General features: G+C 38.0%; 1 protein-coding gene across 2 annotated transcripts; it reads right to left on the bottom strand.

Annotated features, from left to right (window-relative positions):
- Nucleotides 1–26: 26 nt before the first annotated feature.
- Nucleotides 27–12354, bottom strand: LOC121895371 (trypsin). 2 transcript variants are annotated; one of them, XM_042408444.1, is made up of 5 exons: nucleotides 10590–12354; nucleotides 7519–7678; nucleotides 4916–5057; nucleotides 3907–4173; nucleotides 27–3029 (listed from the first exon to the last, which is right to left on the bottom strand). In XM_042408444.1, exons 1-5 carry the CDS (start codon nucleotides 10642–10644, stop codon nucleotides 2859–2861), a joined length of 795 nt encoding a protein of 264 aa, XP_042264378.1. In that variant the 5' UTR covers nucleotides 10645–12354; the 3' UTR covers nucleotides 27–2858. The 2 variants fall into 2 exon arrangements, with proteins under 2 accessions (XP_042264378.1, XP_042264377.1); XM_042408443.1 differs by having other exon boundaries at nucleotides 11405–12354.
- Between the last annotated feature and the right edge of the window lie 212 nt (nucleotides 12355–12566).

Raw genomic sequence — 12566 nt, 5'->3', positions numbered from 1 at the left:
TGTGTGTGTATGACGTAGGAGGGTGCTTCCTTAAAGGCGCTAATTGTCACAACATTCATAATCATTTCAGTTAAAGTATGATGTAACCTTTTTAATGCATAGACACAACACTTCAGAGGAAGGGCTTATTATAATCAAAAGGAGGCAAAGAGAAGGAAGTGCCAGCAGGCCTGCATCTCATCTGTTGTTTTTCTATTCTTCATGCTTTAATGATCAAATGCCCCCTGGTGGTTCAAGTAAGTCATGTGCATAAACAGCAAATGCTTTATGGTTTGACATTCTTGGAACAATTAATGTTTTTTTTAATTTATTAATAAAGCATTCATCTTCAAAAATGTATCTGAATATGAAAACAGATTGTTAGCCCAAGCACTAGTAGAGTAATATTTATTCACATTGCCTAACCGTTTACTAATGTGTATACCACCTTACCTCTGATACCCCAAATCTCTGCTCGAGGCTTTAAAGTAAACTTTGTTCTTCAAATGCATAACACATACTGGAATATAATGAATGCAGGTGGCCTGGTTTTTCAGGGAAGGAAGCCATTATAATTGTAAAACATGACTTGTCTCCCCAGCTGTCACAAAGCACTGCTGGGAGAAACTGTGAATGTTAACAATCTGTATGCCTCAATCAATACTTTTCGGCAAGAAACATACAAACTCGGAGAGAAACATTTCCCTTTGCGCGCAGTGAGCATATAGGGAACTCTATACTCTAACACTCCCTAGAGAGGCCTTCTCATGCCAGAACAAAAGGAATCAGCCTTTATGTAACAAAGCCTGTAAAATCAGAGGCCTAAATACCCTGAAATCTATCAATCACATGGTACACTGACACACCCATCATCACAGAACAAACGGGGCTGAGCAGTGAAACCAGAGATCCCCCTAAAGTAGGCCATCAACTATTCATTCTGTTGTGATACGCTTACACCTATCAGGTGTGATGCAGCCTGTACTGATTTCACCTGGCTTTGCCTCCGCTCCTCTTTACAGGAATCACTGCTGGCTGCAAGCGCTGGCTTCATGAGGGAGAAAGGAGTCCAGCAAACGCCTAAGAGCCATTACACAGATTGCTCAGGGGGAAAGACTGGCCCCATGCATATTTCATGACGGTCTTCCAGTTTTGGGATAATTCATCAGCCGTTTTAGTAATTGCTGGTGACAAGCAACCAAGACTAACATTCAATACCGAAAGGGATTGCTGTAGCTTTTAAAAATTAATCAGTGTGCTGACTTATTAATTGTTCTCCTTTAATGACTTTACTGACTTCTTGTATAAATGACAGAGCATGAAGAGGACTTTGCGAGTTATCTATCCAAACAGCTTGTGTAATCCGTTGTTAAAGTCTCCACTCAGACGCAAAGAGCGGGGACAAGCCCCCGCGCTGCGATATCGACAGTGTACTTGCAAATAAAGACGTCAGCCGGAGAGTGGGTGGAAAACAAGATGGGATGATCAGCGATTTATTAAAGTGTATAAAACAGGAAAACACAGCAATTCATGTCATTGTTTTATAACACACTCACAATTTCAAACTCTGTTTTTAACCTAATTCCATGCATTTGCTCAACTCTCACACTTGAAGGTGCTTTATGCATAGTGCCAGGTTTGGAACACAACTAGTCCATAAATAAACCACATGAAATTGGCAGCAATCATTTACTTATTGAATAAACTTCACTGTGAAAATTAAGGACAGACATACACATACATAGATTCTTACTAATTGTAACTGAGTTAGTTCGCATTCAGATTGACAGAAATTCTGTATGCATTAATGGTCCTTTATTGATTAAATGAGACTAAAGGAATAAATCAAGCCATTTGTGAATTATTTATGCGTATGTTCAATATCATTACAGCTGATCAAAAGCATGCATTTTACCATTTGATGTTTGTTTTTGCAGTACAACTCAATAAACACATAAAAAACAGTGCAACAAGTTACTCTACAGTTGAATCAAGAATTATCGGACATATCTTGACAAAATTAAACATTATAAGCCTGACAAAAGTAGTGGTTTTTGCAAGGCTTTTGTATTGGGTTGCATTATATTGTACAGTTGTAGCTGTTTTTGTGTCTATCTATGCACGGGCATTGAATGCTCATATGACTTGTAATGTTGCAGTTGTAGCAGCGTTTGTGAGTGCACTTCAAATAGACCTTCATGAGGTTTAGAAAACTCTGAACTTTAACAATTTAAGCAATGATATGGCACCTCATTCTTGATGTTCTGGAAATGTGGTCAATATGTCCTATTTTGCCAGAGGGTGTTTGTGTATTATATACAGATCAACAATTGACATGATAAATATTCAAGCTTGAAAACTTAAGGAATAGTTTGACATTTTGGAAAATGCACTTATTCGCTTTCCTGCCGAGAGTCAGATGAGAAGATCAGTATTACTTTTATATATCTGTCCATTAAATATGAAGGTGAAGCCAGGAGACTGTTAGCTTAGCTTAGCATCAAGAAATTGGCTAGCACATAACCTCACATAAAACTTTTACACTGAAAATGTTATCTGATTTTGTTACATTTGGACAGAGCCAGGTTAGCTGTTTCCCCCTGCTTCCAGTCTTTATGCTAAGCTAAGCTTAACAGCCGCTGCTGTGGTGTCATATTTAGCATACATATATGAGATGGTGTCAATTTTCCCAACAACTCTCTGCAAAAAAGTGAATAAGTGTATTTTACAAAATGCTGAGCTATTCCTTTAACACATTAATATATAATCAAATGTGCACACATGATAAAAAGAACATAACGTTAAATTGGAAAAGGCTACACTGAAACCAAGAACATAAAGTCTCCACTGAGTGTTGTTTTTTTTATCTTAGAGGCTTTCTAGTTTTTTTTACATTTGCTGTAGTAGCTGAATATGGTGTTGTCTATCCACCTGCGGAAATTGGACACAGCAGTGTAGACTCCAGGAAACTGGGCATCACCACAACCTTTCCCCCAGGACACCAAGCCATAGACCCGGCCGTCACATACAAGCGGACCTCCAGAGTCTCCCTGAAACAGCAGGAAAGAAACATCATAAGGACTCCTACCAGAGTAAAGCAATTTACTTCACTAAAAGTACCAATACAACAATGTAAAAATACTCCATTACAAGTCCCACATTCAAAATTTTACTACAGTATAAGTATATAAGTGTTCTCTATTCTGATATTGATATTACCAATATATTATATATTACATAAATAGATTGTTAACACTGATGCACCAATGCTTTTGTGAAATATTGGATACTCAAACCTCTTCGGGCCTCAAACAGTTATTTAAATGAAACCATTTGAGAAGTTTAGAGGGGAAATCACGCTTTAGTGGAACAGATAACATTTCATAGACATCAGAAACATGATGGGACTAAACTAGACACTGCTTTTTGTAAAGGGTCAAAAGCCAAAATGTTGGCTGGTTTAATCTTTAATGATTGAAATGAAAAGTGACTATAGTTGTTAAATGAATATAGTGGAGTGAAAAGTACAAAATTTCCATCACTGAAGTAGAAGAATAAAATGGCATAAAATGGAAATTCTCACAAAGTGCATCAAAAACTGCAGTACTTTAGGTGATGCACTTAGTTTTCCACCACTGGAGTATGGTTTTACTGAAGAAAGTTAAACCATACAGTACAAGGAATTTGACTTTCTAATGTGGGTCATTTTAACCACAACAAGATGTTTTAAATGCAGAAAAAAATGACAAAAAAAGAAAATGTAAAAATGCAGGAGTAGTATATAAAACAAAGTATCTTAAGAGCAAAATTTCTTCAATTCAAATTAATGAATTCAGAACTAGAAAAGGCAAAAGGAAAATGACTACATGTGTATACAGGTATATAGATACTTGTCTGTTATCTGTTACACTAAAGACTAAGACTTACCTGACAGGCATCCTTTCCACCTGTACTATAACCAGCACAGAGCATATTTGCTGTAATGCGGCCATTGAAGGACTCGCTGCTGTTGCACTTTTCTAAGGAGACGATGGGGAGTTTGACAGTGCGGAGGGTTGAGGGGATCTGGCCTCCACCGGGGCTGGTGAATCCCCAGCCTGAGACTCTGCACGCTCTGCCCTCTGCTATAGAGGCGCCGTATCGGGGCAGCAGAGCGATGGAAACATAGCTGTTCAGATAGACCGGGGCCCTCAGCTGGAGAGATAGTGGACAGTGTGATCAGTAAACAGAAGAGGACCAACCATTTCATATGTGGACTGAAGAATCCACAGCTACACTAGCGGCGCAGTCAGGCTGTAATTAGGCACAGCAGTCCTTTGAGCTAAATGGTAACATCAGCATGCTAACACGCTCCAATGACAATGCTATCATGCTGATTTTTAGTAGGTATAATGTTTACCATGTTCACCATCTTAGTTTAGCCTGTTAGCATCTTAACATTCTCTAATTAGCACTAAACACAAAGTATTGCTGAGGATGATGTAGTAAGTAAAGATGTTACAATTCATACTTAGGGAACTTGCATGTCTGAACCAAATTTAGTGACAATCCAACCAATAGTGGAGACATTTCACTAAAAAACAACAATGTCCACCAATGGTGGCGCAGGAGGAAAAGTCAGGAGATCAGCCAAGTCAAGGATTCATCCTCTGGCGACCATGAATGTCTGTACCAAAATGTGCGCCAATCCGTCATGCAGATGTAGAGATATTTCAATGGATATTTGAAACCTTTAACATGCTGGTGGTGCTAGCAGGGGTTCAAAGTCATCCTCTGGGCACCATGAATGTTGTTCAACACATCCAATAGTTGTCAGTAGATTTCAGTACAAAGTTTCATGGCAATCCAGCCGGTCGTCAGAGAGATATTTCAGTCTGAACCAAAGCGGTGTCCTGTTTATCACAGTGGTCTTATTGCTTCCTTTTGTGTACTGTACCTTTATAAGCATAATGTCACTATTGTTGGTGGTGCTGTTGTAGTCAGGGTGGGGCACCAAAAGTTGGGGCAGGATTTCTTGCTCTGTTCCCTCGTAGATGGTGAGAGAGTAGTCTCCTGCCACTATAATCATTTTTTGTATCCTGCAGACATAAAAATGCAGGAATAACATCATAATTGACAAATAGTTATTATTAATATTAAGAGAATAATAATTAATTAATATAAAACGAACATTGCTAATATAAAAATATTGATCAGTGCAGCTTTAAGACCTTCGTCTTCTTGCTGTGTTCAAAGTTAGCAAGCAGGTAACTTACGGGAAAGCCAAGATGAAAGTAACATTTTTCAGATAAACATAATTTTAAAAGATAACGTTACAGATACAAACTAATTTCTGATCAACAACTCACATGTGTGTCTATCAGTACCAGGTGCTATTTTGTACAAATGTGGAATGACTTCAGTATAATTTGACTTTGAACAGAGGTAGTGCATTGTTACTTTCAACCCCGCCAGTCGGGATGAAAGTAACACATGATTGAGTCAAAAGTAACACAACGATATAAACTTGAATTGTCTGTATAATTCTTGTTTTTTATTAAAAATGTCCGTCAATGCCGTTGTATAATTGCAAACATATTATGCCCTTTATCTTGATAAAAAATTATTAAATTTCATTTTCAATTTCATCAAACATTTTACAACAGTATGAACAATATAACTTTTAAAGAAAATTTAACAATATAACTGTAAAAATGACATCTTTCATTTGCTGTATTACTAAGATAAATCCTCTTTTTTTATTCATTGTCACAGTTGTGACAGATGTAGTGCTTTGTGCCTGCAGTACATGCCTCGTGGGACCAGTGCAGACAAAAAAGACATTGCACCCACACTCCCCAAGGCAAGGATCAGCTGAATGTCTCTCCAAACACAAGACATTCCTCATCCTTGTCCTGGGAAACTGTAGGTGCAGCGGTTTGATCAGAGTAGAGTCTGCTGTAACACACACAGTGTGACCGCATGAATGGCAGGACAAAAGACACAGCTGTCACTATCATCCCGACAATGACTCCTGACAGTTAAACCTGACTTGCTTCTATACTGAAAAACTCTGAGATGGCAAACTTCAGGATGTGTTAAAGTACTAAATGATCTGTCAAATGATCATGACAAAGAAAATCTCCTCGTCACTTTCATACTGGCTTTCCCAACTACAAACCACGGAAGTACATTATAGTTTTGCTTACTCTATGGAGGCTGGAAATGGATATCAATTATTCAATGGAATTTACTTTGACAAATGACTAATATTTCCATCTAGTGTTCAAAATTTGAAGAGTGGCATATTTAGTAAATTGTGGTACAGCAGGAAACCAAAACTATAGATGGGTTTCTGAGCGACGTCAATCATAAAATTGTAGAAACAAACCAGAATGAGCATATCTTGTGCACTTAAGTTAAAATCTTGTGTGCACAAGATTTAAAGGTGCAGTGTGTAGAATTTAGTGGCGTCTATGGGAACGAATTTGGCAGAAATTGAATATAATATTCATAAGTATGTTTAAATTAGTGTATAATCACCTGAAAATAAGAATTGTTGTGTTTTCGTTACCTCAGAATGTTCCCTTTATATCTACATAGGGAGCAGGTCCTCTTCCATGGAGCCCGCCATATTGTACCGTCATGTTTCTATAGTAGCCCAGAAGGGTTTAAACCAAACATTGGCTCTAGAGAGGGCCTTTTACGTTTTTTGCGAGTTTCACAGCCACCGTTGGTTCTACTACAAACTTGGAAGGGGAGGGTCATTTGGCTGCAATCTGCAACCTCACCACTAGATGCCACTAAATCCTACACATTGGTCCTTTAAAAAACTTTTGGGGCTCTGTAAGAAAAATATTCAGTATCCCCCCAGAGGGAAACCTCCCTTCCACTTCAGAGTGTAGGATTATCAATCTGCGTCTAGTGATCTGGTCAGACACCTCGATCTTAACAAGATGGCAATTTTGCAAAAAAAAAACTGGTGCAGAAGAAACACCTGTTTTAAGGTAAGACAGCTCAAACTGTTCCTGAATTTTTTTGGCTCTTTGGGTTAGCATTATTAGTGCTACTTCATAGTGGCCAATTCCATGTGTTACATTACAAAGGTAATTTCACTGGTTTCCAGCAAGGTGCTTTTGCTGTCAAAATACTGAAAATATTCCCAGATAAGCTATTATGACACTGTGGCAAGGTCTTTTCTACCCACCCAGATTCAGATTCCCATACGAAAGAGCTCCATTGTTACTGGCATGATTGTATCACTTTCATGTGCTTTCTCTCAGTCTTGATAGCTCGCAGGATCTGATATGACTCAAAAAATACTGGATCTAATGAAATCCTGTACACACATATTTACACACAGAGAAGTCAGGTCGAGGTCTTCATATGTCATTAGACCTTTAATGGCTGTGCAGCAACTCCTTATAAAAATCTAATCGGGACACAATATACTGTGACCTGGGCTTATTTTACCACTTTATCAAGTTTGTGTTTTCTGCCTGAGTTTATGCAACTTTTATATTCAGTAGAAGGAAATCAGAGGAAAAAAATTTAGCTCACCCGATATTACAGTGTGCTGCTGTGATTACCCAGTACTTGTTTATCAAGGAGCCCCCACAGAAGTGCTGACGCTCTGTCGTCTGTACCGACACAATGTACTTGATTGAATGTGGAACTGGTGCATATCCTCCCACAATACGTCCCTGTGCCACATCTTGACCTATGACACACAAAGAGCGAAATAAAGATGAGACACTTACAACAATGCACAAAAGCTAACACAGTTGTAAGGTTTCTACTGCAGTTGCAGCGTCAGCGAGAACAATACAAAAGTCAAAAAGACAACACTAGAGCACTTCACTGCACAGATGCTTCTGGCTTAGCAGATCAATGAAAAACCATCTCATCCCTGACGTACATTGATTCACAGTGAGGATGAGTCAGGCCATCTGATGTTAACACAGAGTTTGGGTACAGTGTGCTGACTTAATTTGGTTTTCTACTCAATATGTAGTAGAGATATTCTCATGCGGAGTCCATTAGGAGTAAATTAGGTTTAACAAGGATTAAACCTAACTGAGAGCTTGAAAATGTCTTAAGATTGTGATCCTTTTAGTAGAAGAGAATGAAAAGAGATGAATATCGCTTACATGGATCAGCCCCTTTAAAAAAGATGAAAGGAACTTGTGGTCTGTCTTTGCTTTGGATAGATTGACTTAAATTGTTTAAGGGTAATACAAGAGCTGTACATATTCATATAGCTCTTGTATAGAATTTTCGGAAACACTTGAAAGATTTAGAAATTATACACTGCTGTTTTTCTTTTTTGCTTTGGGAGGGGAATAATGTACTAAACATGTACTATACATGTGCTATACGTTAAAAGTTTTTTCACGTCTGTCTTAAAACAACAGCCAGGTGCCCATATGAACATAGAAACAGGTTTAGCTTGCTGTAATCATTCCTCCTGTTCATATTGGCTGTTTAAATTTTTTCTTTCTATTGCACTTTCAATGTAAGTGATGAGGGACAAAATCTAAAGTCCTCATTTTGTGTAAAAAAATTGTTTCAGTTTGTCTGAACTTAATATAAGGCTTCAGTTTGTACTAAAAAAGACTAACTTTGGAAGGTATCCACTTGCTTAAGTATTGTATGTATTAGCCTCAGATAAACTTTGATTTGACTTTTTGACTTTCATTAATTGAATTTTGGCCGAGTCTAATTTGTAAAACGGATAAATAAAAGTTAAATTAAAAAAATATATTGACTTTGACAAAAACAGTGCATTGGAGCTATTTTGGGTTGTTGTTGTTTTCAGTTTTACCATCTTTCAGTTGAAGACTCACATTTCTCCGTAACCAAAGAGAACCGGTGAAGATTGACACCCAAAAGGCAATTCTCATCATTTCTGTTATCCACATTGTGAACATTTGAGACTTAAAGGTTAACAAACCAAAAGTATACATCACAGTGACTGAGAGCCATGTCAGACTGAGGGATGAAGCAATGCCGTCTCATTACCGTCCTAGATATTGATCCCAGGCTATAATTAGCAGCAGTGGTGCGTGTCAAGAGCAAAATGGTAACTCTACAGTATACATTGCATGGATTAGGTGTGTGTGAGAAGAGACACACACGCAGAGGTGCATTTGAAAGTATGATGCAAGACCTTGCAACTGAACTTTTAACAAGTGATCTCCCTCTGTGTGTCATGTAAGCTGAAAAGTATAAAATAAAATTTATAAGATTAAATAAGGCAGTGGTTCTCAAACTTTTTCACGTCAAGGACCCATAAACTTTCACAAATCGCACCACGGACCCCCATTTGATAAGATTTTGTCCCAGGATCTGCCACCTGATAAGATTTTTGCTTACGGATGGAATTATAGACCCCCTGGAACCCCATCAAGGACCCATGGGGGTCTCCAGACCCCACTTTGAGAACCACTGAAATAAGGTATTATTTTTGGTTACTCTGCATACTGTCAAAACTGTACATTGTAGCAGGCCATGCTTGTAATTTATTGTTTATAGCTAATGTAGTTAGCTACCATCAATGAAAAAAAAGCTTTTTCAATATTCTGTACATTCAAAATAAACTAAACTAGGAAAATGTTTTCCTTGACACTGACAATATATTACACTTGTTTTAAGAAGAGTAAGACCCAACCTGTTGTTCATGTTTAACATTTTTGAAGTGCAGCGGCTCATCACAAAATCATTAGTGCCTCCAGCATAGTCTCTTGTGAAATTTAGCAGTTCTTTTTAGTACCAGATCCTCCTGTCGACCTGCTCAAGATGTCTATCGGAGTCTCCTTTCACATTTTATCTTTGTGACATAATTGCCAGGCACAAAAGGGGGTGTTGGCCACAGTTACTTATTGTTTTTTTACTGTTAGCTTTCATCTGTTGTTTCACTTGAGGTTTCAAATTCTTCTCGTGAACAAACATACTTATTGACCTTTTTGTTTCAAAAGGTATCTCTGTACTTCTGAGTAACTGTTACAGGGATATTCACTGTGTAATTGATTATACAAAAGTTGAAAATAAAACTTGTAAACAAGAAAGATCAGCAACTTTAACAACCTACAATCTTGTGGAGGCACAGTACATAGAAAAGTATCTTTACAAAGGTGAACCTAACCATATCTTACAGACATCCCAAAACAAAATGATGCTGTGTCCATTTTACACCTGAAATATACTCATCTTTTCATTTTAAGTAAAATGTATGTCTATTCTCCCCTTTCTGTGTTACTCCGCTTGTGTGAGTCTTGATTTCGATCAGAAACACGCAAAGTCATGCCCAGATGAAAAAGGCTGTGAGTCAGGAACACTTTTCTCTCAAAAGACCATTTTAAGGGAGCATCAAAACTGAAAGTGCCTCAGAGTGCAGCTAAAAGGGATGTTTTTAAAAATTGATGGCAGGAATACTAATAGCTACACATTCAGCCCATGTAAATACACATTCAATTTGTTTTTATTGTTGTTTTTCAGGATGTTAGACAACAGTATGCATCCTAACCTTTCTGTCACCAAAAACAGGCATCGTCTCCCAGAGGTGCAACTTCACTTAAAGCTCTTTCATGCATACATGAATTAATAAATTCAAGAAAAAGAGGCTTACTTACAATTTACAGCCAGGACTTCCAACAGTATACAAAACAATACAGATGTCAGGTCCATAGTGAGACAATGGGAAGAGCAGTCTACGCGGAGAGAGAGGCTTCACCTGTGTGCCACTTGTCTAATCTTAATGGGAAGGCATCGCACCTGCACTCTCGGGTTTCTTATAGTTCCTATTTCCGTTTCCATGGACACCACCTTGTCCTGGACCGATATATAATTGAAGCTTCAGCAGCACGGCCCCTTGTCTCACCTCTTCCATGACCTACTCAACCTCACCTATCCTTGCTCATTGTGTGTATAATCACTCAGTTTATTGTTGCCCCTTTAACTGTCACGTAAAAGGTGAAGGGATACTGTGTCAACCTGTGCATCAGGACCACCTGTAGAGTTTTATCATGTAATTGTAACAGCGACTCTGATGTTCTAACCCTTTAAACTATGTCAAACATATGACATAATTTAGCTTGTGATTGAAGCTCCTAATATGGATCAAATGGGTTGCTGTCATCCAAAATGAAAGAAGATACAGTCAAGGGTCTTTGCAGCTCTTCATCATTTTATAGTCTCCTCTCATTGATTTCCCCAGAAAGGATTAATGAGGGTTTTGACTGATGACAAGAAGCAGCTTTTGTATCAGACCAGGTCAAGACGGCACTGCTCCACATCTATTCTAGGTCCGGGTGTCATTAAAAATGGAGCACAGCTCCGGCAAGTCTCATCACTGCTACCATCCCTCTGTGGAGTTCCTGACCTCAGCTGACTAATAGCCCTCTCCGTTGCCCTCCCTGCTACTGATAGCTAGTCGGGCTCTTGGTACCTCTCTCATCCCCTGAGTGCTGACCACCGCCTTTTTTCCGCATGACCCACTCCTGAGTCCAAACGCTGTCATCATTGCACATGGCAGCCAGCTACCCTTTCTCACATTCATCTGTCTGGCGCTGGAATGAGAACTCAACTGTATATCACAAACGGCAGCGCTCTTATTCCTGAAATCTCATCTTTGTTTTAATACAAACACTTACTTCAAAATTCTCCACTCGTTAAAAATCGAGGCTTTTCTTGTTTTATGTCAAGATTTCATTTTATTACATTTTCAAGACTTGACAAAGATTATAATCAAAGCTGAAGGTTTTAAAATGTACTTGAGGATTCAAAGTAGTCTGTGTTGTTTTTAATTACAGACAAAAGAAAAAATTAATAATTTATGAATCGGTAACAAAACGAAAAGGAGACATGAAGATCCTAAGATAATCTTAGTTTACAGTCTGTGAACTGGAGTGGCATTGAGGTCTTATCAGTGCCAGTATCAGTATCATCACTTCTTCAACATGACACAGCACTGACTTCCTGATTAAACCTTATTCAGTTCCTCCATGGATAAAGGCCTTCAGTTACAAACATGTTACGTTATGCATGAGTAGATGATTTTACTCAATTTCAAAAGACCGGGTGTTAATTGTAAAGGTTGATGGTAAAAAAAAATAAAAATAAAAGTTAAACCTGCATCAGCACAACAAGCTGTAAAAATAACCATATAAATCATATTATATAAACCATATTCTTATAGTTAGTTCTTATGGCAAATGTTAGCAACCAGTTGTCTATGCTACAAATCCAGCAGACACAGAGCAACATCAGTATTAAAGTCGAGATTAAATGAAAAATGCATTTTTACCCTTTTAGATCACATCTCCGGTCATATTGTACACCTTTTTAATAATATATACCAAATTTTTTTTAAAAAAAATATCAATTTCTTTGTATTCTTATATCAAAATCCATCATGTTTTCTTCCTGTAAAACAAAATATGACATGTGCTTGAACCAACCAATTTCAACCAATAATATCATGACATCCATCCATCAATCAGTCTTCAACTTTTAGTGGCACAAAGCTAAGATTCATTATGACATGCCCACTTTTCAACATTCAAATCAAATTCCTCCCAACATTATGTCCCGCCTGTCTGTCCTGTTTC

The sequence above is a fragment of the Thunnus maccoyii genome, chromosome 4, assembly GCF_910596095.1.
Source record: "Thunnus maccoyii chromosome 4, fThuMac1.1, whole genome shotgun sequence".
NCBI classification, from domain to species: domain Eukaryota; kingdom Metazoa; phylum Chordata; class Actinopteri; order Scombriformes; family Scombridae; genus Thunnus; species Thunnus maccoyii.
This window is presented reverse-complemented; position numbering and strand designations above follow the sequence as displayed.